The 26,126-nt window shown below is 55.9% G+C and overlaps 12 protein-coding genes across 12 annotated transcripts; 5 read left to right on the top strand and 7 right to left on the bottom strand.

The window, feature by feature from the left end:
- Nucleotides 1-736: 736 nt before the first annotated feature.
- On the bottom strand, nt 737-1,200 carry F5Z01DRAFT_665931 (uncharacterized protein). The gene is made up of 2 exons (XM_046264198.1): nt 1,096-1,200; nt 737-1,037 (listed from the first exon to the last, which is right to left on the bottom strand). Exons 1-2 carry the CDS (start codon nt 1,115-1,117, stop codon nt 892-894), a joined length of 168 nt encoding a protein of 55 aa, XP_046114512.1. The 5' UTR covers nt 1,118-1,200; the 3' UTR covers nt 737-891.
- Nucleotides 1,201-2,982, bottom strand: F5Z01DRAFT_713802 (putative mitochondrial protein Fmp26). Its single transcript, XM_046266501.1, has 3 exons — nt 2,614-2,982; nt 2,447-2,565; nt 1,201-2,397 (listed from the first exon to the last, which is right to left on the bottom strand). Exons 1-3 carry the CDS (start codon nt 2,789-2,791, stop codon nt 1,546-1,548), a joined length of 1,149 nt encoding a protein of 382 aa, XP_046114511.1. The 5' UTR covers nt 2,792-2,982; the 3' UTR covers nt 1,201-1,545.
- Nucleotides 2,983-5,457, top strand: F5Z01DRAFT_665928 (P-loop containing nucleoside triphosphate hydrolase protein). Its single transcript, XM_046264197.1, has 2 exons — nt 2,983-3,361; nt 3,415-5,457. The coding sequence occupies exons 1-2, from the start codon at nt 3,151-3,153 to the stop codon at nt 5,355-5,357; spliced, it is 2,154 nt and encodes a 717-aa protein (XP_046114510.1). The 5' UTR covers nt 2,983-3,150; the 3' UTR covers nt 5,358-5,457.
- A 44-nt stretch (nt 5,458-5,501) lies between these two features.
- On the bottom strand, nt 5,502-6,499 carry F5Z01DRAFT_360909 (uncharacterized protein). The gene has a single exon (XM_046259295.1). It carries the CDS (start codon nt 6,336-6,338, stop codon nt 5,823-5,825), a length of 516 nt encoding a protein of 171 aa, XP_046114509.1. The 5' UTR covers nt 6,339-6,499; the 3' UTR covers nt 5,502-5,822.
- Nucleotides 6,500-9,054: 2,555 nt separating this feature from the next.
- F5Z01DRAFT_629251 (peptidase S8/S53 domain-containing protein) lies at nt 9,055-11,378 on the top strand (the record flags this gene model as incomplete). The annotated part of the gene is made up of 5 exons (XM_046261649.1): nt 9,055-9,393; nt 9,440-9,667; nt 9,714-9,776; nt 9,822-11,179; nt 11,240-11,378. 5 exons carry the CDS (start codon nt 9,055-9,057, stop codon nt 11,376-11,378), a joined length of 2,127 nt encoding a protein of 708 aa, XP_046114508.1.
- A 370-nt stretch (nt 11,379-11,748) lies between these two features.
- F5Z01DRAFT_677709 (uncharacterized protein) lies at nt 11,749-13,602 on the bottom strand (the record flags this gene model as incomplete). The annotated part of the gene is made up of 6 exons (XM_046265386.1): nt 11,749-12,311; nt 12,368-12,620; nt 12,674-12,947; nt 13,007-13,099; nt 13,153-13,290; nt 13,337-13,602. 6 exons carry the CDS (start codon nt 13,600-13,602, stop codon nt 11,749-11,751), a joined length of 1,587 nt encoding a protein of 528 aa, XP_046114507.1.
- A 1,198-nt stretch (nt 13,603-14,800) lies between these two features.
- Nucleotides 14,801-17,871, top strand: F5Z01DRAFT_360850 (DNA mismatch repair protein MSH2). The gene is made up of 2 exons (XM_046259294.1): nt 14,801-15,077; nt 15,128-17,871. Exons 1-2 carry the CDS (start codon nt 14,922-14,924, stop codon nt 17,747-17,749), a joined length of 2,778 nt encoding a protein of 925 aa, XP_046114506.1. The 5' UTR covers nt 14,801-14,921; the 3' UTR covers nt 17,750-17,871.
- F5Z01DRAFT_665919 (NADH:ubiquinone oxidoreductase 21.3kD subunit 21.3b) lies at nt 17,822-19,213 on the bottom strand. The gene is made up of 5 exons (XM_046264196.1): nt 18,864-19,213; nt 18,671-18,790; nt 18,427-18,615; nt 18,069-18,354; nt 17,822-17,858 (listed from the first exon to the last, which is right to left on the bottom strand). The coding sequence occupies exons 1-4, from the start codon at nt 19,180-19,182 to the stop codon at nt 18,251-18,253; spliced, it is 732 nt and encodes a 243-aa protein (XP_046114505.1). The 5' UTR covers nt 19,183-19,213; the 3' UTR covers nt 17,822-17,858; nt 18,069-18,250.
- A 58-nt stretch (nt 19,214-19,271) lies between these two features.
- F5Z01DRAFT_360197 (guanine-1-methyltransferase-domain-containing protein) lies at nt 19,272-20,625 on the top strand. Its single transcript, XM_046259291.1, has one exon. The coding sequence runs from the start codon at nt 19,451-19,453 to the stop codon at nt 20,585-20,587; it is 1,137 nt and encodes a 378-aa protein (XP_046114504.1). The 5' UTR covers nt 19,272-19,450; the 3' UTR covers nt 20,588-20,625.
- Nucleotides 20,625-22,701, bottom strand: F5Z01DRAFT_360180 (eukaryotic and archaeal DNA primase small subunit). Its single transcript, XM_046259290.1, has 4 exons — nt 22,097-22,701; nt 21,844-22,038; nt 21,347-21,793; nt 20,625-21,281 (listed from the first exon to the last, which is right to left on the bottom strand). Exons 1-4 carry the CDS (start codon nt 22,357-22,359, stop codon nt 20,663-20,665), a joined length of 1,524 nt encoding a protein of 507 aa, XP_046114503.1. The 5' UTR covers nt 22,360-22,701; the 3' UTR covers nt 20,625-20,662.
- A 379-nt stretch (nt 22,702-23,080) lies between these two features.
- On the top strand, nt 23,081-24,300 carry F5Z01DRAFT_683822 (pyridoxal phosphate-dependent transferase; the record flags this gene model as incomplete). Its single annotated transcript, XM_046265884.1, has 2 exons — nt 23,081-23,543; nt 23,597-24,300. 2 exons carry the CDS (start codon nt 23,081-23,083, stop codon nt 24,298-24,300), a joined length of 1,167 nt encoding a protein of 388 aa, XP_046114502.1.
- A 175-nt stretch (nt 24,301-24,475) lies between these two features.
- F5Z01DRAFT_629136 (kinase-like domain-containing protein) lies at nt 24,476-25,880 on the bottom strand (the record flags this gene model as incomplete). Its single annotated transcript, XM_046261644.1, has 4 exons — nt 24,476-24,666; nt 24,719-24,884; nt 24,941-25,577; nt 25,633-25,880. 4 exons carry the CDS (start codon nt 25,878-25,880, stop codon nt 24,476-24,478), a joined length of 1,242 nt encoding a protein of 413 aa, XP_046114501.1.
- Between the last annotated feature and the right edge of the window lie 246 nt (nt 25,881-26,126).

Genomic DNA, 26,126 nt, shown 5'->3' with positions numbered 1-26,126 from the left:
GAGATACCAGTAACTCAAGTACGCTTTCCGTGTCAATGTCCAGCTTCGATGTCTCGGCCGTCTGCCCCACCTTGTCACCGGCCGGGGAGGCCCCTCCGGCATCCGGCAAAAGCGGAGACCGGACAGAACGGAGCACCGGCACCTCCGTACTCGAGACGTCCAGATGCCACACGCTGTCGGACCGCAACAGGGCTCAGAGGTCGTGATCAGAAATTGGGAAAGGCATAATCTTATACAAAGGAGTCGGTTGATATCTCAAGCGAACCACTGCCGACTTTATGACAAAAGTGAACAGCTTGGAAGGACTTGAAGGCAGCTGCGCATCGACAGAGACTCTGGTGCCCCGAAGGCTGAAGAGATGAAACGCATTGGATGCAGTCGTACAAATGTCAGCAACTGCAGAGCGAGATTGAGCGCCATCACAAAGTCCATCCGCCCGATTCTCGACACCCCAACATCTTGTCTGCCTTGTCACTGCCCACGAATGTGACATACCGGCAATGCGAACACACAAGAGAATCCTAGGGGGTTCGTTTGCCATTGCGGCACGTATTGCTTAATCTCATCATCACTTAACCTTGACTATTCCCAACGATGCAGGATTTGGGAGGGGGGCTTGTTATGGGGGCTCTTCTCGGTTCAGCGTCATCGCGGCGAGTTAGCTACACTGGACGTCCCTGAGCGACCGCGCAGGAGAATCAACGACAGCATGAATTCACGAGCGTTTATTTGGCGGACAGACATTTTTCGCGGTGGCAATTGAATTCTCGAATGATTTTAGAACGAGCTAGGATCTTGAATCACAAGTGTGAATAGACTTAGTTTGTATCGCGAGATGTACGTACACTACACTGGCGCGCGTATCCGAGCCTTTCATGCCGTCCTCCGCGACTACCTGGCGGCCATTTGCTTCACAATGTTGTGCGCCGTGTCAATGTCATCCAGATCGTGGGGCTTGAGGCCATAGGCGTGCATGAAGCTTGACCAGCCGCCATAGGACTTGACGATTTCACGCTCGGCTGGCTGGAGCGGGGGCTCTGTGAGTGAGGGCGTCAGCAGGCTTAATTGGAGAGGACAAGGATGAGAGCAACTCACGTAGTCCGTCGGTACTCGGCATTTTGAGTGTTTTTCAACGGTGGCTGGCGGTTGTAATTGTTGTTATTTCTTGTTAAAGAAGCTGGTGGTGGAGAGGAGAAGTAGAGGGGATGGGAATTCCAATTTGAAATGGACGAGTCGATCAAGGTCAAGTCCGGCCAATGTGGGGTCCGTAGGTTGTCCAAGGCATTGACTACCACCTACCCGGGATCCCGCTTGATACACTGGTTGGCGGCATGTGAAAGAAACCAGGAAAGCCAAATTCAATATTCGAGTTGGCCTCTTTTAGACATGACCTTTCTCACCAGAGGACAATGCAATCTGTATGGTCTGGGCGTCATTTAGCCTTTACTTCCTGTCATAGTGCCGATCTATGCATGGGGGTTTATAGAACAATAACAACAGAGGAGAAACGTGTTGTACACCAGTACATCTACACCCGCCATACTTTTATACAAACTCCTTGAGATCCTTCTTATCCTCAAAGGTCACCTTGCCGTCCTTGTGCACCTCCGCAACCCGTATCGCACTCGGCGCCTGCTGCGTGGTCTGTGGCGCCGGGAGCTTCACCTCGCCCTCGGGCTTCGTCGCCAACTCCACGGCCGCAGGCGCGACACCAGCAGGCGCATCAGCAATCTCGTTCACCTGCTTGTCCGAAAGCACATCCGCCACCCTGACGCCCCGACTCGACATGATCACACGAGTCGGTCCCTTGAACTGCAGAAAGAGCCTGTCGCCCCAGATAGTCCTCCGTGTCACCGTGCGGAGACTGTAGAACATCCGCGCCATGGTTTTGTAAGCGGCAGACTGGCGGATCGTGCGCATCAACTCCCATTCGGGCAGCCACCTCGTCAACGAGGGGACCTGCAGCCGCAGGCTTGAGCTCTTGAAGCGGAAGGGCTGTGGTGCGTTGCGCGATATCGAGTAGGCGACCACGCTGCCTGGGTGTGCCACGAACTCCTCACCCTCGGCCAAGTCGAGCTGGTAGACCTGGCCCGGGGCCGAGAGAGCTGCCACACCACGGCCGGTCAGGAACGTGCTTCCCCAGTGGGCCATGGAGAGGTTGTGCTGGATGCGCGAGGACAGTGTCAGGGTGTGTCCTGTCCAGGCGAGGAGGGAGTTGCGTTGCGACACCATCCAGTCGGTGGTGCCATCGAGGTGGAGAATTTGGAAGGTTGTCGTCGGTGATTTCGTCGAGATGAGGGCGGTGATGGGGGTAGTGGCCGAGATCTTTTGGTAGAGAAAGGGAACGCCAAACGGAGCTCGCGAGAGAGGGTTCAGTAGAGAGAGCGTCGATTGAGCCTAGGTATGTTAGCTAGACTGGGCTTGGTATTGCTTCTCGTAGACATACGTTCTCAGGTTTGCCGGCCATGCCAACCAGAGTCCCTCGTCGAGTGTACAGCTTCTGCGAGGCGGAGAGTGTGACCGAGAGCATCGAGTAGGGGGAACCGAGGACTTCGAAGCGAGCGTCTGTCTTGGTCAGTATGGCTTCCTCAGTCAAAATGCTGGACAACCTACCAGCTGCATCGCGGGAGCTTTCGAGCGTCGTCCCAAAGGCATCCCCGCCAGCTCGTGGTTCGCTGCTCGGCGCTGCGCTGATCTGAATGGCGCGGCATTGTCGACAGACGCTGTGCGAGGTTGACTGAGGTCGCAGTCTTTGCGTCGATCGGACCAGTTGCGATTGGCCTCGCATCATGTCGCTATGGTGTGCAGCGATGGATAATTGAACGCAAACTGACCTTTTCGCGAGATCGAGACGGGAAAAGCCGTCCAACGTCACGGCGCCTCGATGTGGCGCAGGCGTGTGGCGCTAACTCGCGAGCTATCCATCGTTGCTGGGCAACACACCCATGCCAGTCTGACACGCTTGACTGCTTGAGATTGTCCTGGGATCTCCAACCTCCACACCTACTAATATTATCTGGACCGAACTGGGAACACCACCTTGTCGGTCTAGAATCCGCTGGCGCACACACACTCAGTGCCTGGCTAGGCAATTTTCGACGATCCGACCCGGCCCCCCTCCTTTATACACTAACCCAGCAGCACATCACCATGTCGGTTCGCGTGGTCGCGAGGATACGCCCTTTGCTCGAGAAAGAGGCCGACAAGGATACCATTGTCCGCGCCGACGGTGGCGAGAATGGCCGGCCTCACACGATTGTCAAGATCCCGAACCCGAAGAACGACTCTGAGGACTTCTCCTTTGCCTTCAACTCCGTGTATGACCAGTCGACATCACAGGAGGCTCTCTTTACAGCTGAAGGTAGGACGGAGCCGTTGACGCGTAGAAGCTTGCCATTGACCTTGGATCTATAGTGGCTCCTCACCTCAAGGCACTGTTCCAAGGTTACGATGTCACACTCTTCGCATATGGCGTGACCGGCACGGGCAAAACGCACACGATGCGTGGTGGACTGAAACTGGCCGACCGCGGCGTGATCCCGCGTCTGCTATCAGGCGTGTTCCGACGCGGCAAGAAGATCACCAGGGAGTCGGGCGGCGAGACCACCGTGCAGGTGGCCCTGTCATACTACGAAATCTACAACGACAAAGTATTCGACCTCCTCGAGCCGCCGGAGAAGCGAACTGCGACGGGCCTACCACTACGCGCCGAGGCCAGCGGCAGGACCGTCGTCGCTGGGTTGTCGGAGCGTGCGTGCGAGGACCTGAAGGACTTTGAGAAACTCTACATTGAGGCGAACCAGAACCGCGTCACCGCCTCCACGAAGCTCAACGCCCACAGCAGTCGCTCCCACGCGATCTTGCGCGTCAAGATCATCCAGACCACTGGCGACACCGTCCGTGAGAGCACGGCGTCCGCCATTGATCTGGCCGGGTCCGAGGACAACCGACGCACCGACAACGGAAAAGAGCGTCTGGTCGAGTCTGCTGCCATCAACAAGAGTCTCTTCGTGCTGAGCCAGTGTATCGAGGCCATCTCGCGGGGCGACAAACGCATCCCATACCGGGAGAGCAAGATGACGCGCATTCTGTCTCTGGGCCAGAACCACGGTATCACGGTGATGATACTAAACCTGGCGCCCATGCGGAGCTACCACCTCGACACCTTGAGTAGCTTGAACGTCAGCTCGCGTGCGAAACGCATCGAAGTGCGTGAGATTGAGAACGAGGTCGTCTACAAGCAAGTCCCTAAGCAGGTCTCCAGCTTGACGGGTGCTGCGAGGCGGCAGCCGCTGCAGCCGCTGGCCAATGCTCACAACGCACACAACGTTGCTGCGGCCGGTGCCAAGAAGGAAGATGCCAATAAGCCGGTGAAAGCCTTCGCGGTGTACACGGACAAGGCGAGCAAGCCTGTGACAGTGGCATTGGCGACCAAGCCTGCCGCCAACTCCAGCCAGGTGAGGCGATCCTCGGCCGGGAAGCGCCCTTCGGATCATGAGCCCGCCGCTCGTCCAAGCAAGCTGGCACGACCAACCACGACAACCACGTCGAAAACGATGTCGACACCCAAGACAACGGGGTCGGTGACCGTCTCGGCTGCCGACATTGAAGCCATGGTGGAGAAGAAGGTTGGCGAGGTCCTTGCCGCAAGGGCAGCTGCCGATCGACAGCCGCAGGTGCAGACCCAGCCTGACCTGAGTGAAGCAGTACAGAAGCGTCTTGAGGCGCTCGAGCGCAAGATTGAGAGTGATGAGTGGCGCGACGAGAACCAGTCCGAGGGTCTACGCCTTCTTCTGGCCGCTCGCCAAGCCAAAGAAAAGGGAGATGACGCGGCCGCCTTGAGGTCATACGAGATGGCGCTCCCCTACTTTCCTGGCCAGGCCAAGCTTCTGGGGAAAATTGATCGGCTGCGCGCACGACTCGGCTTGGGCGCCCGGGTATCCCCCGTCAAGCGTTCACCGAGGAAGCCACGAAGCCGCAAGGTGACGGTGGATGAGGACACGGAATATGAGGATGGTGAGGCTGATGTGGACGAGGAGTCCTTCAGTCCCATCGTGCTGAAGCAGGAAGCCAAGATGCGCCGACCCAGAACAAGAGTCCTCGCCCAACCTGTGTTTGACGCCCAGGAGCCGTCGAAAGAGGGTAGGCTGCTGCTGGACATTATCAACTCGCGCGATGTGAAGAGGATACGCACTCTGGTCGGCATTGGCGCGAAAAAGGCCGAGGCCCTGGTTGATTATTTGAATCTCATGATCGCAGAGGACGGTGGGCAGGTGGAGAGCCTGGCCCAGCTGCGAAACGTACCTGGCATGGGAGGGAGGGCGTTTGATCGGGCATATGAGGGTTTAATGGTGTAAAAGGAGTACAAGTGTTAGCATTGCACGGCGTTAAGGGCATACTAATTGGCATGGGCTTTTAGGATACTGTAGTGTTTGAAATTGCAATCCGGTCATCTTGCGAGATTTGAAGCATTGAGTAGCCGAGACGAACTTGTCACGTACGCCGTCGTAGATACGTGGAGCTCGATGTAACGTTTGTCCGCGTGATTTTGAAAAGTCATGAGATATGCATGATGCCTATGTGAAGTACTGTCTAAGAGAGCGTATGAACATGCAAGCTCCTTGAGCGTGTGTCAAAGAAGCTGTCGTGAAAGGTGCGTGTAGAATGAAGCCGCCGGTGACAGAAAACCAAATGCCACCCAGGTCGTGGAATTGCCGCGCCCAAGGGAGTTCTTCCCATCCTGCGTGCCTGCCTGGCACAAGAAAAGAGGCGCTGAATATATGTACTTGTAGAAGAAACGGAGAACAACCAAGATGGGCTTCTCAACGCAGCATGCTCAACCTTCGGCTCTCCTTTGGACGCGCAGGCAGCGCTTTGTTGTTCACGTCATAGTCCCGCCCGAAACCGGCGATGCTGCTGAAGCGGTTCAGCTTCTTCCTCTGGTGCGTCTCCTCGGGGGTCTCTGTCTCGCGGCGGAGGGAGGACATGGAGGGCATGGCGCTGAAGCGGTTCATCCGCTTGCGCTGAAACTCCTCGACGGCGCGGTCCTCCTCGGCGATGACGTCGACGGCGGGCTCGCGGGCGTAGGCCTTGTTGTTGTTGCTGCTGTGGGCGTAGTAGTCGCCGTGGAGGGCGTCGGCGCCGGGGGTGCCGGTGACGGTGGTGTGGGAGGATGATTTGGAGGAGCCGGTGGAGTTGGGCGTCTGGAAGACGTACTCGCCGTCGACGTAGACGGCGCCGGAGACAAAGTGCGAGCGCCTGTGCCGGGACCGGGTGTAGCGCTTCTCGAGGCGGAGGAGCTCCAGCTTGGATTGGAGCTTGTCGAGGAGGGAGGGCATCTTGTGTGGTTTGTGCTGTGTCGCTCGCAGGGTGGCTGGGCGTGGTGCAGGTGTCGATATGGTCAAACAATCAATTCAATTGATCAACGCAGGCTCTCGCTTGTTGATGTCGCTGGCGATGTATGTAATGAGTGTCTTGGTGCGCGTGTGTCGAGGCGGATGGATATTCGCGGTCGTCAGGGGCTGGGTGTCGGGTATCTTGGAGTGGTCGTTGTTCCTCGTCAAAGTCGCGCAGTCGGTATAATGAAGGACAGACGGTTCTACCAGAGAGAGCGTGGCGATGTGGTAGGGATATACGGATAATTCGACCAGCAGAAATCAATCAAAGAGGCGAGAGGAGGGAACAGGGGGTTGAGCTGTTGAATGGAAGAGAGGAGCAGCGAGCGACGAGGAAGCGGCAGGTCGAGCGAGTCGAGACAGTCGATAAGCCCATGCACTGCAGACTGGAGACATGGAGCGGAGGGGACAGGACAGGGGCTGTTGGTTGGCTGGCTGGGGCGGGTTCTCCAGCAGCTGAAGGCTGGAGCACAGACACGGTTCTTCCATGCGCGGCTTGGCTTCTTTGATTAATTGAGGTCACGCTGGGATGATCTGCGAGTGAGTGACGGTCGTCGTGACTCGTGACGTCCAGTAGCCCCCGCGATTGTCTCTGCTGACGACTGGTCCTCAGACAATCCAAAACCTGGATCTGTCTGTCCGAGACATGTTCCGACTTGACAATCGACAGCGGGAAACCGGCCAGCAGACACGACTCAGCACCTTTCCAGAGGATCCCAAGCTAATCATCGATTCGTCGTGCCTTGCAGAAGCGTTTCTTTAGCGCCTTTGCCACACGACGCAGGGGTCAAGTTCAATTGATTGAAGACGGGCCAGCAGTCAGTCGTCCGTCCTGTTAAGCACGAAGCGGCTTTTTTTTTTCTGGAAGAGTTGTAAGAACTGCACTGCGTAAGAAAGTAACACCGTTGGGTGATGATTTCTTTCTCCCAGTGAGCATTACAACTTTACTTCGAGCAGATGGAGAGCCATCTGCTTCATTAATTCGGCACACGACAATAAACTGAAGCCACTGTCAGGGCCCCGGCGCGCTGATTCGCTGCTACAAGCCCCCTCCTGCAACCCAGTGGCCCTGGACAGGGGCCGGGAATTCTCCCTATCCACTCACCACCCACCCTCCACGTGTTTCATGATTGATGTGCATTCATTCCTGCGAGTCTCGAAGCCTCAGCGAACAACGTTCCGTCTGCAGTCATCAGTCTGTCCTCGGTAGCGGCCGAGAGCCACGAGGCGGGCATCAATTCTCTCTCCGTCGTGTGGACAATTGTGTTGTGCGCACGAATGCGCAGTGAGGATGGCCAGGCACGACTGGGACCAAAAGGGCTGTGGGCTAAGAACCAACTCCAGTCTTTGCGTCGCGACATCGGGCCTCTGTTTCATCGATATCCATCAGGCTGTCGACGCAGCATGCTCAGCAAGTCGAATGTATCTCGCCACTACATATACAACACGGCCGCCTTCTCCAGTCGAGAGCAGCATGGTAGCGCGATATGGAGGACAGGCCATGCAAGTGCTACTACCACTGATTCTCGTGCACCGTCGGACGCACACATCAAGTCCATACGCTTCTCGCGATACAAGACAGTCTTGCTAACGCAACTTTGGAGATGTCGAGATCGGGCCCTGCATCGGAGACCCTATACAAGCGTCACTACTGCTTCTATTCCTTAGGCGAGTGCGCCGGCCCCGTGTGAGACGTGGGCCACTCTCGCTGTCAGGCTGCCAAGTGAAGCTATACAAACAGCCATTGTCCAGGCGGGCTCCTCTGAAGTTCACCCAGATGCTGCGGTCCAGGACAACCGCTGTAGATGGTCGATCCTCTTGCAGATCTCTGCGGCCCTGCGTCGGGCTCGTGCATTCGTGTGGATCTTTGTGCTCGAGTCGATTCTCGATATGCACCTGGCAGATGGACTGTGCGAGTGCAGCTGGTGAAGTCCCAGCGGCCAGCAGGAGGTACAATGTGTGACAGGAGCCGAATCGCGGTTCTTCGGCTCAAAGTTTTCTCATAGCGGTTCCGAGCTCACTTTGCGTTTGGATTATTGTCATTTCACGCTCTGCTGTGTTGTGTTGTGTTGTGTTGTGTTGTGCTCAGGGGCCGACATCCCATGTCTTGCCCAACGCACAGCCGCATACATCTGGACGAAACGTCCGCACTCATCCGCCAACAAATTGACCAAGCACATGGCTCTGAGAAATAGGTCACACAAATAACAGTGTTGTGTCACCCATGGGGGGTCACGTGTTAGCCCTTACTTCGTAGGCAGGCATGGCTCTCCTGGCCCTGATTCTTCGTCTCGTTTCCTCAAGGCAGAATTTGCTCACGGAGCGTAGACAACAACAACTGTCACCTGTTACTCTGTTGTTGCTCTCAAAGGAGCTCAAAGAGAACATTGGCGTGTCACTCGTTTCTCACTACCCTTGTTGTCGCTAACCTCACATGAAGATGCGGATTTCACAGCTTCTGGCGGTGTTGAGCCTCATGGCTGGCGCGCATTGCAATGTGCCAAAGAGCCATATTACTCGCGGTAGCGTACTCAAGCAGCCGGAAGACCGCACTGAGCACGGCCAGACAAGCAAGTACATCATCGAGACCGAGAAGGTGAGTAACGACAGTGACTGTCCAGGCCAGAGTTGACATTGTCAGGGCACGCGGCCAGGCGTCATGCTGCAGCAGTTGGATCCCAGGTCCGAATCCAGTCCCATCAATAGCTACTACAAAGAGTTTGACTGCAGCGACATATTCTCTGGGTTCTCGATCGAGACACACTCTGAGAATGAAGACACCCTGCGCAGCATGCCCGGCGTGGCCAATGTCTGGCCGATGAGGTCTGTTCCTCTGGCGCCTATCGCCAAGAGGAGATCAGTCTCCCCCGACACGGTGGGCACGAACTATTCTATGCATCAGTGGACTGGCGTCGACAAGCTTCATGCACAAGGTATCCGCGGTCAGGGGGTCAAGGTCGCAGTCATCGACACCGGTATCGATTACACGCATGAAGCAGTACGTTCCCGAACACGACTCTGAGCAACACAGCTAACCTAAACAGCTGGGGGGATGCTTTGGCCCGGGGTGCAAGGTTGCCGGCGGCTACGACCTCGTGGGCACGAAATGGAGCAACCAGGACGAGGACAAGTTCCCCAAACACCCCGACAACGACCCTATGGACTTTTATGGACATGGAACCCATGTCGCTGGTATCATCGCCGCCGACAACGACTGGCTGACTGGAGTGGCTCCAGATGTTGAGCTGCTGATCTACAAGGTCTTTGCAGACGTGAGTGTTCTACTTGCATCGAGGGGCTACCTGTTAACATGATCAGAATGCAGTAGACACAAGCGAGGAAGTCTTGATTCAGGCGTTTTGCGATGCGTATGGTGCCGGTGTACGTCAGTATCCACAAGTGACAAGAGCGTTCTGACTCTCCCAGGCCGATGTTATCACAGCCAGCATTGGAAGCCCCAATGGCTTCACCGACAATCCATGGGCCGTGGTGGCGTCTCGTCTTGTCGAGAAGGGTGTCGTCGTGACCATCTCTGCCGGCAACGAAGGCTCCGAGGGTCCCTTTTACTCAAGCAGCGGGTCGAATGGGGACGGTGTTCTGTCCATCGCAGCGGTCAACGTCACGGGCATGCCCAATGCGACGTTTGCCGATTCCAAGCCCGTCGCTGCGTACTTTACCTCATGGGGTCCGACGAATGAGCTTCATCTCAAGCCCGAGATTGGCGCCCCTGGTGTCAATGTGGTCAGCACCGTACCGAACCAGCAGTACGAGGAGATGAGCGGCACTTCCATGGCGGCCCCCTACATTGCTGGTGTTGCGGCATTGTATCTCGGTCATCATGGTGGGCGTTCCTACAACGGCCCTGGCATCGCCAAGACTGTGGTTGATCGTATCGCTACCAGTGGGCGCAGTGTAGCCTGGAGTGCGGCTGACATCCAACTGAACAAGACTGCGCCCCCTTTCCAAGTCGGGAGCGGTCTCGTTGATGCCTGGAAGGTTCTTCACTACGCGACACAGGTCACCAGCAAACCCTTTGCACTCCTGGACACGGAGTCATTCCAAGCCGACTGGTCGGCGACAATCACGAACAACGGCAACCGAACGGTAACCTATGACTTTGAGTTAGAGCCGCAAGAAGGATTCGAAATGCTCGATACATACTATGGCATCAAGTCGCTGTTCGAGATACAGCCCATGACGATTGTGCCCAATGTCACCCTCCCCAAGCCTGTCGTCCTGCGTCCAGGCCAGACCAAGGATGTCGAGTTCTCATTTGTGCTGCCAGACGTCGACGACGATCTGCTTCCCATGTACGGTGGCAAAGTGCACATCAATGGCGACAATGGAGAGCGCGTCTCTATCCCCTATGGAGGTGCCGCGTACGACACAGAAAAGGAGTTTGACACCATGTTCTCCACGGTGCCCTATCTCTCCAGCGATCCCGAAAGAGCCAGATGGGCCTTTGACATTGAGTCCGACCCTCTGGACTATGCCGAGCTAGGCTCTCGCCTCCGGTACGCTTGCTTCCACCTCCGATGGGACATCTTCACCCGCTACTGGGACGAGGCCAACTGGGTGCTGCCCACGACGCCTGGCCTCGGCGGCTACATTGGGTCGGCCACCAGCTTCCGCGACGCCGAACTGTACTGGTACTTTGACCCAAATACCATGGACAAGGACGACACTGTTGCCTTTCCCATCACGCGGGCGCCCAGGGGCCAAGGAAGCTACTGGTGGTTCGGCAAGCTCGCGAACGGGAGCTACATACAGCCGGGCAACTACACGTACGCAACTCTCCTCTTGTTCTTTTCATAACGTGACATAATGCTGACTGGTGTGTACAGGATGCGCTTTGCTGCACTTCGACCATACGGCAACCCGAACATATCTGATCACTGGGATGTGCTGCGTACCCCTTTTGAGGTTCTCCCGCATACCAACACGTCCACCAATGCAACACGTTTGATGAAGAGGACCTATTAGTAGATGTGTTCCGGGCGATTTGAAAATCGACGCAAGGAGACGATAGAATATGCAGGGATCAACCCTTTCACATTGCTCATGTCAAGGGTCGTAGAGATCGTGTTGATAAGCAACTAATTAACGGAACCAAATTTGGAATGAGTCATTGATCATGTATGAAATCCCTATTCTATACCAGGCCCAGCTCACCTGGGCACCAAATGCTCGATTGTCGAAAATGCTCATGCAAAACGTTGGTATCTTGGAAACATACATGTCGTCCTCCCCTTTCATCTGCAGCGTGTTTCCCGCGCCGTCTTTTGTATAGTACTTCTCCGACGTACTCTGGGGTATCTTGAGGAAAGACTTTTCTTTTGAATGCTGAGCTCGCTCATGCCCACTTGCCGAGAACGCTCATGACAACCATGCCAGCGATGAGGCCAAAGAAGGCAACGCTAGTGGTAATCCAGTCGGCGTTGGCCAGCTCCGCCTGCTTGCCGTGAGCACCGGTCATCCAGTCAGCGGACCACATCTCCACGCAGCCAACCCAGACAAGGATACCCGCGGAGACGGCATCAAGGGTACCAATGGCGATGAGAGTCGACTTGTCGCGGCCGTTGAACTGGTTGAGAACACCGATACCGATCGCCATACCGATCGGGGTAATGAAGGCGAATAGCGAAGCAAGAATGAGCTTCTTCCTCAGGGAAACACTGGCAACGATGCTGGAAGACGACGACGACGAGCTCGCAATGGGCAGCGTCTCGGCGGTCTTGTTGCCTTCCGAGTCGGTGGCGGGATCTGGCAGCCCGTGCGTGTGGATGTGCTGGCCAGTGCCCAGAGCACCAATCCGGGTGCCCAGGGCAAGGCCCTCGAAGATCTGGTGGAAGACGATGACAATGAAGAGGGTGAGGAAGTAGCTATCGCCCGCGACCACGAGGGTGAGACCAATCACTAGACCGGGTTAGTTTCTTGAGAATATAGAGACACGGTACGACCAAAGCACTTACGCAAGGAGTGGAAGAGAATACCAGCTTCCATGACCAGAACGCTGACGACTTCGCTGCTGAGCATGGCCCGCGATCGCTCCTTGGCGGTGAGAGCAGCCTCGGACTTGATCTTCGCAAGAACGACGCGGTTGCCGATCCACTCGACGAGGAATGAGAGGAAAATACCCGCCATGACCAGTGCGGACGTGGTGCCCTCGTACCCGAGGGCGCCAACGCAGGGCTGCGAAAACATGAGAGTCGCGTGGGTGTACAGCTGTTGGAGATTAGCCAAGACAACAATAGCCGCGATCGCCCGGCTTCACTTACGTGGACAAATGCCGTCGAGATGATGATACCCGTTCCGAACTGCTTCAGCAGGACGAACAGCAGGTTCAGCTTGCGTGGCATGTACCGCTGCAGCAGGATCGGCCCAAAGACACCCAGGGCGCTGGTAGCGAGAATGGCGAAGAGGAGACCGACACGCAGGCCGACGTTGTACTCTCGTGGTGTTGCTGAGCATTCGGAGCTACTGCTGCTGCTGCTGCCTCCAGCGGCCGCTGATTCGCCTCCATTTTCTGACTCGCCCTCTCCTACGCAGTGTCTATTCACATTTTGGTCAGTTCGGAGGGTTTGGGCTGCGTGATCTGTGTGAGGACTCACTCGACGCCAGCGTGGAAGTGGCAATGCTGCTGGCCGCCATCCTCGGATTCCGTTTCTGTCGATTCTTCCGATTCGTCGTCGCCGACGCAGTGTCTGTAACATGTTAGCCATTCTTCTCGTAGCGTCCGAGAGGGGGGAAATCTCACTCGATGCCGGCATGGAAATGACAGTCCTGGCCTTCGTGGCTGGATCCCTCTTCTTCTTCTTCGGTATGATCGGCCTCTTCCTCGTGACCGCCCTCGCCGGTGGCCGCGACGTCGTCACCATTTTCGTCAACACAGTAGCTGAAGATGTGAGCAAAAGTAAGGAGAGGTCAGGAACTGGACGTACAAGTCACTGTCGTGGGAGTGGCAGTCGGTGAACTGTGAGGGCAGGTCGGTGGTCTGGGTCGCGCTGTACGATACCGAGTACTCGGCGCTGCCGGCAATGCAGTACAAGGCGCTCCCGTGCAAGTGGCAGTCTGTGATGGACTTCACGTCGTCGTTCTGTCTCCTGTGCACCGGAGGGTAGGCTGGCGCCTGTGTTGGCTGAGGACTTTCGAGAGCGGCGGCGAGGCCACTGTATAGGCCCAAGGCCAGGAGTGATCTTGGAAGCATCTTCAAGGGTCTAAGATGAGTTTTCAGACCCGAGCGAGAGCGGTCCAATGATCGGCTTTCCGGCAAAGTCAATGGGTATCTTGGTGGCGCACACAAAGATAGACGGTACTGGCAAGTCGGATCGGAATGGTAAAGCGGTAGACGACGAGTCGAACCACCACTGAGACTCAAAGATATGGTGAAGCTGAGGGTACGAGCGAGCTGAGTCGTGTCGTCGTAAGGTTGCGCGATGCGGAGAGTAAGTAAAGTTTAATAGTAACCATAAATCAGTAGTGCATTACGGCGCAACCATGTGGATACAGCAAGCAGCAAGGAAGACGACCGAGTAAGCTTCTTTTCTCTGCTCGCCACAATGCGTGGAATACCGAGTCGTGGTTCTTCGTTCGTAAGACTTTTGCTGCCAAGAAGTGGAAGGGGGCGAGGAGTGCACCTTGATGGGCGCCTTGCCGATGCTGTTACTATGAGCACATCCTGGGATTTTGGTGGTGAGGACCTTGATGGTCAATGTCTGAGCCCAGCCCCCCACGCAGCTGGAGAGAAAGGCAGGGGACGCAACGTCTTTAAACAGCGCATGGTGGACTCTTGCTGCGAAGAATTTGTAACGAATTCTCATGGCAAGCCCGAGGATTCATTGTTCGCTTCTGTATAAAGTGGTGCCGCTGACGAAAGATCCGAACATCAAGGTGTCCCGCAGGATGCTGAGGATGATGTTGGTTCGACCGCCAGCTGGCGATGGATCGAGTATTACCCGCATAGGAAGCTGCCCCTCCCGCATGTTGGAATAACCATATTTTGGGCGGGCAGCCAATCCGTATCTCGTTAGTTCTGTAGCTTGTCTGCACAATGATTGGTGCGCACACAGATATGCTTAAACAGATCCACACGAACGATTCGAGTCGGTGTTCATGCGAGCAAAACGTGAACGACGTACGGATACCAATTATCACATCGTCATTTTTATTTATTTTAATGTCCGTTTGACGCTACAGTAAGCAAATTTCCGAGCTAGCGTACTGTCCCCGGAAACGTCGTTGCACCGGTTCATGGTGATGGCCCTAACTGCATTCAATTCGAGATTGCTCGTGCGGAGGCGTAGGGTAGCTCAAATTCAACCGGTCAATTACGTGTTTTGCCTACCCTGTGCCGTCGCGTGCCTGCCGCGCGTGCGCGTGGAGTTTAATGGGAAACGCGTCTGCGGCGCGTGGGGTCCAACTTTACGACCCCAATCCCTACCATCGTCGACGACCACTCTGGCTCCCAAATGCAGCTGACGGCGACCTGAGCGTTGAACTTCTCTCCTTTTCTTGTGACCACGCATCATGACGTCGAGACCCGAGCTGAAGCTCGAAGACGAAGGCGGCTTTATCCGCTTCTACAAATCCCTCCCAGCTGTCGACGACGATGTCATCAGGATATTCGACCGCGGTGACTGGTACACCTCCCATGGTGACGATGCGACTTTCATCGCGAACACGGTAGGACACCCGAATATGTACCATAGCCTCCCTCCCTCTAAAACTCCCAGGTCTACAAAACTACGTCAGTCGTGCGACAGCTCGGCAGAAACGATCACACCGGCCTCCCATCCGTCTCTATGACAGTCACCGTTTTCCGACAGTTCCTCCGCGAAGCACTCTTGAAACTGGGGAAGCGAGTCGAAATATGGGAAAGCTCAAGTGGTCGCATGAATTGGAAATGCGTCAAGAAGGCGTCACCGGGCAACGTCCAGGACGTGGAGGACGACCTGGGCGGACAAATCGAGTCGGCACCCATGATCATGGCGGTCAAGATCACAGCCAAGGCGTCAGAGGCTCGCAACGTCGGAGTCTGCTTTGCCGACGCCAGCGTGCGAGAGCTTGGTGTCAGCGAGTTCCTCGACAACGACTTGTACTCCAACTTTGAGGCATTGCTGATCCAACTGGGCGTGCGTGAGTGTTTGATCCAGCTCGATAGAGCCGAGAGGGACAAGGACCCCGAGCTGGCCAAGCTGGAGCAGATCATCACGAGCTGCGGAGTGGCTGTGGCGCACCGGCCCGCAGGCGACTTTGGAACCCGAGATATCGAACAAGATCTGGCGCGCCTCTTGAAGGACGAGCGGAGCGCCGCCCTCCTCCCGCAGACCGATCTGAAGCTGGCCATGGGCTCGGCAGCAGCACTCATCAAATACCTGAGCGTGTTGCAAGACGTGTCCAACTTTGGACAATATCAGCTCTACCAGCACGACCTCACACAGTTCATGAAGCTTGACGCGGCTGCGCTCAAGGCGTTGAACCTCATGCCCGGCCCGCGCGACGGGTCCAAGACCATGAGTATATACGGTGTGCTCAACCATTGCAAGACGCCAGTTGGCAGCAGGCTATTAGCTCAATGGCTGAAGCAGCCGCTCATGTCAAAGGAGGAAATCGAAAAACGCCAGCAGCTCGTACAGGCCTTTTGTGACGACACTGAGTTGCGACAGACCATGCAAGAAGAGCACCTACGGTCAGTGCCCGATCTCTACCGGTTATCGAAGCGCTTCCAGCGTGGCAAGGCCTCTTTGGAGGACGTTGTCCGCGCCTACCAAGTCATCATCCGTCTACCAGGGTTCATCGGCACATTCGAGGGCGTCATGGATGAAGCCTACCGCGACCCCATTGACATTGCCTACACTACCAAACTCCGCCAATTGTCCAATAGTCTTGGCAAAATGCAGGACATGGTTGAGCAGACCGTTGATCTCGACGCCCTTGACCGCCATGAGTACATCATCAAGTCTGAGTACGACCCGAGTCTTCGAATCATTCGCAAGAAGCTGGACCAGCTCGACCGTGACATCCGCAACGAGTTCCGTGCGGCTGCTGACGACTTGAATCAAGAAGCCGACAAGAAGATCTTTCTCGAGATGAACCACAAGGTCCACGGCGTTTGCATGCGATTGACGAGGCAGGAAGCTGGCTGTATCCGCAACAAGTCAGCATACCAAGAATGCTCCACGCAGAAAAACGGCGTCTACTTCACGACAAAGAAACTGCAAGCCATCCGCCGAGAATACGACCAGCTGTCGCAAAATTACAACCGCACACAGAGCAGCCTTGTCGCCGAGGTGGTTAATGTCGCCAAGTCATACTGCCCCGTGTTCGAGCGTCTAGCTGGCGTGCTAGCCCATCTTGACGTGATCGTGTCGCTGGCGCATGCGTCAGTCCACGCGCCAGAGGCCTACGTTCGCCCGACAATCCATCCCCGCGGTGAGGGCAAGACTGTCCTCCTAGAGGCACGCCATCCGTGCATGGAGCTCCAGGACGATGTGCAGTTCATCACCAACGACATCACCTTGACAAGGGATGAGTCGTCCTTCCTAGTCATCACTGGACCCAACATGGGTGGCAAGTCTACGTACATCAGACAAGTGGGCGTGATCGCGTTGATGGCTCAGATCGGCTGCTTCGTCCCCTGCTCCTCAGCCGAGCTCACCATCTTCGACTCGATCCTGGCACGTGTCGGCGCCAGCGACTCCCAACTCAAGGGCGTATCCACCTTTATGGCTGAAATGCTGGAGACGGCGAATATTCTCAAGTCAGCTACCGCCGAGTCATTGATCATTATTGACGAGCTTGGCCGCGGTACGTCGACATATGACGGCTTTGGTCTTGCATGGGCCATCTCGGAGCACATTGTCAAGGAGATTCGCTGTTTCGCCCTGTTTGCGACGCACTTTCACGAGCTTACCGCCCTGGCGGAACAGCATCCGCAAGTCGCTAATCTTCACGTCACAGCGCACATTAGCGGGTCAGGAGACGGCGAGAACGCCAAGCGGGAAGTTACACTGCTGTACAAGGTGGAACCCGGCGTGTGCGACCAGAGCTTTGGCATCCACGTCGCTGAGCTGGTGCGCTTTCCGGATAAAGTCGTCCGCATGGCGAAACGCAAGGCCGACGAGCTGGAAGACTTTACGACAAAGCACGAGGATCACGCCCTCAGTTACAGCAAGACGGACGTCGAAGAAGGTAGCGCCATGCTCAAGACCGTGCTGAAGCAGTGGAAGGAGGCTGTGGAGGCGGGCGGTGCGGACATGAGTCGCGAGGAACAAGTGGCAAAGCTGAAGGAGTTGGTTGGTGCCGATGAGAAGTTGTTGGCCAATCCGTTCTTCCAGTCGGTCAAAGCATTGTAGATCAGGTGTATGTATCATATTTTTGGTCACGGTCACGGCGTTGGGGCGATATCTGTGGAACTAGATTTGCTGGGCATTGATTTGCAATTGATTGATGAACTACACAAGCCTGATGTGACAGTGAAGTTAGCATAGGTTCCAGAAAGTGTGTGCCAAACTGCCATTGTGATTGTGTGTCCAAGATCAGAAAGTAAGATAGAATTGTAGATAGAATAAGATGTTGTTTAATCATCATAATCATAAACAGCCTCTGATTTATCATCATATAGGACGTGGGGGAAGTGCGTGGTAGTGAAGGAAGAAACGAGTCACAACGTACCTTTCAGATCGACGCGGCTATTGCTGCTCTGTTGCACATTGTGCACACAAAAGCCGAGCAAAGCACACGGGGCTGAACAAAAAAACAGAAAACTCCGATTCTTGGTATAGAATTCTTGTCGCCCCAACAACACAATGGGAAAGTAGTAGGTATGTACAGATCGAGCGGATCGGAGGAAGTCTCTACTCGCTGCCGTCGACGGTGGCGCGGACTGGGTTGATCTCGACGCCGAACTTCTCCTTGAGGCGCTCTCGCCTGCGCTCCTCGTAGCCAGGGCCGCGGATTCCTACACGTGTCAGTCCCGGTTGATACAAAAGAGATAGGCGGACGAGAAGAGAGTAGAGAAGAAAAAACATACCTCGCCCCTCACCGACCTCCCGGATGGTCTGCTCCACCGGGATACGCGTCGTCCGCCTGATGGTCTCTTTGCGCTCGAACTCGTCGTTCTCCTCCTTGAAGGAGCCAAGACGGTCACCGAACAGGGTGAACAAGCCCTGGGAGAGACCGACGGCGGCGCCCAGGCCCAAAACGACAGGCATGCGTTTTGCTGCGCGAAGTAGAGGTTAGCAGGTGTATGCCAGGTCGCGGTATTTTTCACGTACATGGTAGGCCGAGGATGGCTCCGGCAGCGAAACCACCGGCCGTAGATCCCCACGCATCCTCACGTCCGATGAGGTTGTTGGTCGCGCCGCGTACGAACATGTACGTCGTGGGCGCGGCAGCTGTCTCGCGTTAGCAACCTCGCTCTCTTGCTCCCCACCCCCATTGCACCTCGCGACGACGGCGATGACGTACTGACTAACCCCAGAATGGGCGCCTGGGCCGTGAGAACACCTGTTACGCCGAGGTTCTGCTTCGAAAAGGAGTTCTTCAGGCCGGCGAGGAAGGACGCCGCGACGAAACTGACAATAGCCGCCTGGGTCGTCTCGGTGATGACATCGTGCGGCTTGTAGGGCTTGCCGGCCCCGTGCCCCTCAACGTGCGCCTTGGGGCTGCGACTGTTATCGCGCTCGTAGCTCGGCGGCGGGGTCTCATCCGACATTGTGGTTGTGGTGGAGGAGGGAGGGCCAAAGTTCAATTGGAATCGGGGAGGAGGAGGAGGGAGAGGTTTCATGTCGTCGTTGAGCACAATCTTTGGCGTCGAGCTGGTCATGTGACCAGTCAGCAATTGAGCGGTTTTGATTGGTGGCTGAGCTGTAGCTGCAAATAGTGGGTCCTCAAGCTTGTGGGCCATTTTGAGCATCACCAAAAGCTTCACTGAGATGTTTGGGTGACTGAAGAATTCCACAGTGCCACATGTTTTGAATTGATGGTTGTACATGGATAAAAGCACACGGTAATTTGAATCCATTTTTCGCGAGTACTTGATCGAGCAGAGCACCATGAGCTCCTCAGAACCTGCAGCGCAGGCGTCTGAGAACACCATCAGCACCTCTGAAGCGCCAGCACCAGCTCCAGCACAAGAACAGCCACCTCTTTCCAAAAATGCCCAGAAGCGGCTCAGAAAAGCCCAAGAGTGGGAAGCTGCCGCGGATGATCGTCGCGCAAAACGCAAGGAGAAACGGAAAGCCACCAAAATCCGGCAGCGCGAAGAACGTTCTGCGCTCCTGGCTTCCGGCGTAGATCGATCCGTCGTGTATCCCAGCAAGAGGCCGTCGACGCTCGTCCCCCTATCAATTATCGTGGACTGCGACTTTGAGCAGTACATGACGGACAAGGAACGCATCTCGCTGAGCAGCCAGGTGACGCGATGTTACTCGGACAACCGCAATGCGCGCTACCGGTCCTGGCTCTGGATGGCAGGATGGAACGGGAAACTGGTGGAGCGGTTCGAGACAGTGCTGAACAATAGCCATAAGAACTGGAAAGGTGTCGGCTTTTGCGAGGGCGACTTTGTGGCCGCCAGTCTCCTCGCGAAAGAGAAGATGAAGAGCAAGGAAGATGGCGGCGAGCTGTGCCCCTCGTTGCAGAGGAGTGTTGACGAAGAAGTCAAGTGGGAAAGGGACGAGAAGGACCCCATCCCTATGCCGGATCCTGAACCTGAGCCGGCGGAAGAGCTCAAGGACATTGTGTACCTGACATCAGACTCGCCGTACACGCTACACAGACTCGAACCGCACAAGAGCTACATTGTCGGTGGACTGGTGGATAAGAATCGAGAAAAGGGGTTGTGCTACAAGAGGGCCCGCGCCAAGGGCATCCGGACGGCACGCCTGCCTATTGGCGAGTTCATGGCTATGCAGACGCGACAGGTCCTGACGACGAACCATGTCGTAGAGATCATGCTCAAGTGGATGGAGTTTGACGACTGGGGCAAGGCGTTCGAGGCCGTCATCCCCAAACGCAAGGGTGGCGTGCTGAAGAGGAAGCCGGGGGAGAGTGAGGAGGTAGAGGATGACAGAGACAGTGAAGACGAAGAGAGAGACGACGGTGGTGTGTCAACAGAGCATGCTCCTGAGCACGCTGAGCCTATGGCAGAGGCTCCGGATGAAGCATCCGTCCCAGAGGCTCAAGCATGATAATCTATCAATCAAACGCCAGGTTACGCCTGTTACCCAACATGTCATTGTCCGTCCTCGTACAAGGTCATAAGATCAGAATTCCATCGACTCATCCTCTCTCTCCCTCTTGACAGCCGTTGCCTTTTCATCCTTCATGATGCCGTTGACGAATAACCTGAACTGGTCAATGTACGGCTTCAGGCTCGTCTTCTCCCAGTCCGCGACGCCCTTCTTCTCCTCTTCGCCCTCAGCCCCTTGGTAGGCGTCAATCTCCGCCAGCAGACCTTGCACCGTGGGCACTTCCAACGGGTCAAAATCCTCCAGTGCCTTGAGGTCGATCGGCACACACACGCGGCCGGTGCCGGGGTGCACGACAAACGGACTTTTGAGCAAATGGTTCAGCTTCTTGCTGACCTCAATATCGAGACGAGGATATGTGTACTCGAGGACGATGTCCTGCTTGGCTTCGAGTAGCGCCTTTCCGTCGAACTTCTTACTGGCGGCACCGCTCTTGAAAATGGCGTCAATGTCGGCCCATTTTGACATGGACGACCGTCCTGGTGCTGCGTCCCATTTGCTACGGAGCGAGTCTCTGAGCGTTTGGTCGGGGAGGAGCCCAAGAAGGCGTTCGGCGCGTTCTGTGGTGTCCCAGGGGTCTTGTGACTCTAGCACATCTTGCTGGAAATGCTCCTTGAGGATATCAAGACTTCGACTACAACTTGTCAGCGGGAAATCCCAGAGTTTCGAACCATCCTCTCAAGGTGGGTAGTGACTTACGCAAGGTGAGGGTGCAGCGGCCGCCACAGGTTGACCCTCTTCCCACTCTGTGCGCCGCCCTTGACCACCTCCAGGTATCCAGCGATGGCCCTCCTCTTCTGGTCGTCCATTGACCGGACCTTCTTGTCGCACACCCACGCGTGAGCACCTCTTCGTCCCGAGTACACCCACATGATGTGCTGGAACCCATAGTCCTCCCTCAGTGCGGCATCGACCACCTTGATCGCCATGGTCATAAACTGCCAGCACTTGTTGCAGATGTTTGCCTTGTCGCAGCACGTGCGCACGTCGTCGTAGTCGGTCAAATCGATATCGAAGCAGAGCTCCTTGGCCAGCGGCCGGAAGGCGGATGTCTTGCCGAGTTGCTTGCGGTCGCGCGGGTTGGCGCTGTAGACGGGTCCGATTTCGAAACGGGAGGGCATGAGGCGCAGGACGTCTTTCCGGAGGCTGCGGCGTGTTAGTTGAGTCACAGCAGGGTGAGATCGCGCCAGACGCACAGATCCGCAGTCGCAAAGGACTGGTATCGCAAGTAGGCGTCATTCTGGAGTGTAAAGGCGAACTCTCGGTTGCCAAAATCGTTGGTAGGCGTTGGGCTGTGGTTCAGCCATTGGAAGAGCAGACGCCACGGGAAGAGACGCTGGTAGAACTGTCGCATGATTTCGGGGTCGGACGCTTTGAGATTGGCCACATTGCTACACACTGTCAGCTGGTGGTGATTCCATGATCAAAGGGTCGGGGTGATGCACGCACGTTGGTGTGAATATGCTGTCGTCCACCTCGATATCCGAGTCGTCGTCGTCATCAAAGAGGTCTTGGAGTTTGACATCTTTCTTGATTTCCTTGTCGCCTTGTGAAGCTGTTGCTGTGGCAGTCTCTTCTGTCTGTTCCATCTCGGCATCGTCGTCTACGGCTGGGTTGGCGACATGAGCAGGCATGGCCGCTTCGTCCTCCATAGGCTCATCCTTCACAGCTCGTGGGGGTGAGCTGGCTTGCATATCGGTGGAGTGTGGCATCTCTGATTTGAAAATATGACTTGACGATTTGCAAGAGATGTCAGTTGGTGACGATCTTTCAGCGTGAACAGCAATCTGCAGACCAGACGCAGTGGGACGCGTCTCGACGCGTTCCGAAAGTCGCGTAAAGTGCCCTGCTTATCGCGTCCTTATCCCCATGATCAGAGCCCCCCCAAGGGGCCTGGCTTATCGATAAGATACATCGACCGTCAGCTCCGAACAATCGCCCTCACTTTCAACAGGTAGCAAATAGAATATCTGGACTATGGCTTCCGATTTCGCGATAGATTTGAATTCATCTGTAGCATTGCGATGCTGAAATTCCTTTAGCCGGTGAATCGCAAAGAGGCCATTCTCCGCGGACTTGTCCTCGGCTGTCGGTTTCCCGCGGCATTCATCAGAGGCACACGCTCAAGTCTACGCAAATGGGCCGTCAAGCAACTCATAAAGGGTCGTCATTGGCGGGTATCTCCGCAGGCAAGGCAAGATCTGTGGCTTCTGGCTTCACCTGGTCTGCATAGCTCGAGCTAGAAGGAGTTGTCCGACCCCTCATGCTCCCGAGTGGAGCGAGCGCCCAGGTCCCCAAGAGTCCGAACCCGATCCCGCCACCGAGACGGAAACCATAAGTACCTACCTAGCCTAGCCTGAATCAACGATAAGCTACAGAGAGATCCCACGTATCCCTCATACAACAGCAACAAGCCAAGAATCGTCAGCGACCATGGGCAGCATCAGCAACAGTGACCCCATCTTCACGCCCGAGATGGCTGCCAAACGGCAAGCCGCGGAGGAAAAGGCCTCTCGTGACTTTCGCTCCGATGTCATGACCGTTCCTACGACGGCTATGATGCAGGCCATTTTCAACGCCACCTTTGTCGACGACATCTACGACCCAGTCGGCGACCCTACGGTCAAGGCTCTCGAGGCCCGGGTCATGGAGCTCACTGGCAAGGAGGCTGCGCTTTGGGTCATGTCCGGCACGCAGGGCAATCAGATCTGTCTGAGGACACATCTCACCCAACCTCCCCACTCTGTGTTGCTGGACCATCGGGCGCATGTGCAGTGCTGGGAGTCGGGGGCGTTGCCAGTCTTCTCCCAGGCGTCTGTGTCGGCGGTGCACCCCAAGAATGGCGTGCATCTGACACTAGAAGATGTCAAGGCGAATATGATTGCCGATGACAACAGTCAGCCTTTTCCCATACTGGTTCGCCCGCGTCACGGCTGACCAACAATCTAGTCCACTTCCCGCCCACCCGAGTTGTGGCCCTTGAGAACACGCTGAGCGGCACGTATCTCCCGTTGGCAGACGCACAAGCCATCTCCGAGTATGTGCGAAGCTACCCAGTAGCGGAAGGGACGCCGCCCATTGCCATGCATCTCGATGCTGCTCGTGTGTTTGATGGCGTGGCTGGAGAAGGCGTGTCGCTGAAAGACTACGCAGCCTGCTTTGATAGTCTCTCCATCTGCCTGGCCAAAGGACTTGGTGCACCCATGGGCAGCATCATCTGCGGGTCGAAAAAGTTCATTGCGCGTGCCAAGTGGTACAGGAAGATGTTTGGTGGTGGCACCCGCCAGCCAGGAATGATGGCGGCAGCCGCACTCCAGTCCTTGAACTATACCATTCCCAGGCTTCCAGCTGTGCACGCCATGACAAGACGCGTTGGCGAACAGCTGGCGAGCCTCGGATACAAGTTTGCTCTGCCTGTGCAGACGAACATGGTAGTCCTGGATCTGGAGGCTGTCGACATTCCAGGGGCGGCCTTTGTGGAGTATTGCGCCAAGAACAATGTCACAACGTTCTCGAACGGACGGCTGGTGTTCCATCACCAGACTTCACAGGATGCTGCCGACAGCTTGGTCGATGCCATGACACGGCTGATGGAGGACAAGAAGAAGGGTGTGAAGCTGGTAGATGAGGCCACAGAGAGCGGTTGCTCGTAGATCAAATTGGAATCAATTGACCAGGCAGAGACAGCCAGCACTACAGCGCTGTAGACCACGTGGGAGGCATTATTCGAGATTCTGAGCCCATGGTCCTAACGTGAGGCTCGACTGGCGGCGACGCCGTGGGGCTGAGCGGCACCACTCGATGCTCAAACGCAGACGATCTGAAGCCTCACCCGCGCACATGCCTCATCAGCCACGGGTCATACATCAATTCCTCGGGGGTCTGTCGGTCCTCAGGGGCCCACTGCAGCATCTTGTTCATAAAGTCGATAAACAACTCCTTGTCGTTTCCTTCGAGACGCTTCTCCAATTGCTCCAAGCTTGTGGGCGGCAGAAGGTCATTGCCAGCTTGCCACTCGTCTGTCAGGTTCATAAGTCAATGCTATCATCCCACAATGTCAGGATCACGTACATGTATCGGAAAAGAACTTGGACTTGAGTCGTCCGCGGTCGATGAGCCCTGGCTGCGGTTGGCCCAGGACTGCAATCATCTCGGCTAGATGGGCACGTCCGCGGTAGACCTTGAACTCGGGATCTATGCCGCGAAATAGATGCTCTCCCTCAAAAATATCCCAGATCTGCAGCATCAACATCAGTTAGTTCCTGGAACCGTGCCGTATGTGTGACGACTGACCATACACCCCACGTTCCAGACATCGATCTTGTTATCCCAAGGAATATCCAGAATCATCTCCGGACATCGGTATTCGTCTGGCTGGACATCTATGTCACGCAGCTGTGGTCCTGACAAGGCTGAGCCAAAGTCACACAACACCGGTGGCCCAATGTTGCGAGGCTCTGGGAGTCTCCTGGACCGATACACCACGCGGCCGTCAATTTCCTTGCGAGGGCTTGGATTGTCCACCTCCGCCTGCTCCACGGCTTCCAACGCAGCGTCGTCTTTGAAGCCAAACATGATGTTGTCCGGCTTGATGTCGGTGTGCACAATCTGGCATTCCGTGTGAAGGTAATCAAGTGCTTTGAAGACATTGTAGAGCACATTGGCGAGAGCCTCCTTGGACAAACGCCCATTGGGGGGTTCGTCCAAGTACGTCTGCAGGTTGTTCCACAGCGGCTGATGCACAAGGCACTGGTGGTCACCTTCTGCACTAGGCACCTCGAAATGGCCTAGCATGTGTGGAATGGCCTCCCGTCCTGGATGGTCTTGGGGACTGCTTGCCAGTCGCGCATGGATGCCCAGTTCCTGAGAGGCCGGACCACCCACAGCTTGCGATAGCACAAAGACCTTCAAGGCGACATGTTGGTTCGAGCTGTCGAGGTTAGCCTGCCGCGATGGCTTCACATTGTTCGTTGTCGGCAGCGTACTTGAGGTCCCTGGCCAGCCACACGGTAGACGTGGACCCGAATCCAAGCTTGCTGACGATCTGGTATCGCGAGCCCAGTACTTCGCCTATACGTGCGGGATAGTAATGCTCCGCAGAGTATCTGGGGAGTGTCTCTTCCTCGAGGAGCTGCTGGACGGGGAGCAGTGGACCTCGATGGGTGGGAAACTGGCGTGGCGGATGCAGCGGCGCACGCGGCACCTTCCTGAACCAACGCGTAAGGAAGCTCATGATGAGCTGTGAGCGAGAGACGCGACTTATTCGTTCGGCGGTGCTGTCATTTTGGACATGAGTTGCTGGTAGGAATGGCTGTTCTCGACTCACTAAGCCGAGATGTCAACATGATGGAGGACCGTCCATTTGGCATCTCACACTGTGCTGACACGGTGTTATGTCATGAGCCCTTTGGTCTTCAAACTCACTGCACTCTCGGGATCGGAGCTCCCAACTTCCCAAGTAAACAATGTTGCTATCTCC

Source organism: Emericellopsis atlantica, assembly GCF_019669845.1.
Source record: "Emericellopsis atlantica unplaced genomic scaffold F5Z01scaffold_35, whole genome shotgun sequence".
Classification (NCBI taxonomy): domain Eukaryota; kingdom Fungi; phylum Ascomycota; class Sordariomycetes; order Hypocreales; family Bionectriaceae; genus Emericellopsis; species Emericellopsis atlantica.
Note: the sequence above shows the minus strand (reverse complement) of the source record. Positions and strands in the feature narration are given on the sequence as shown.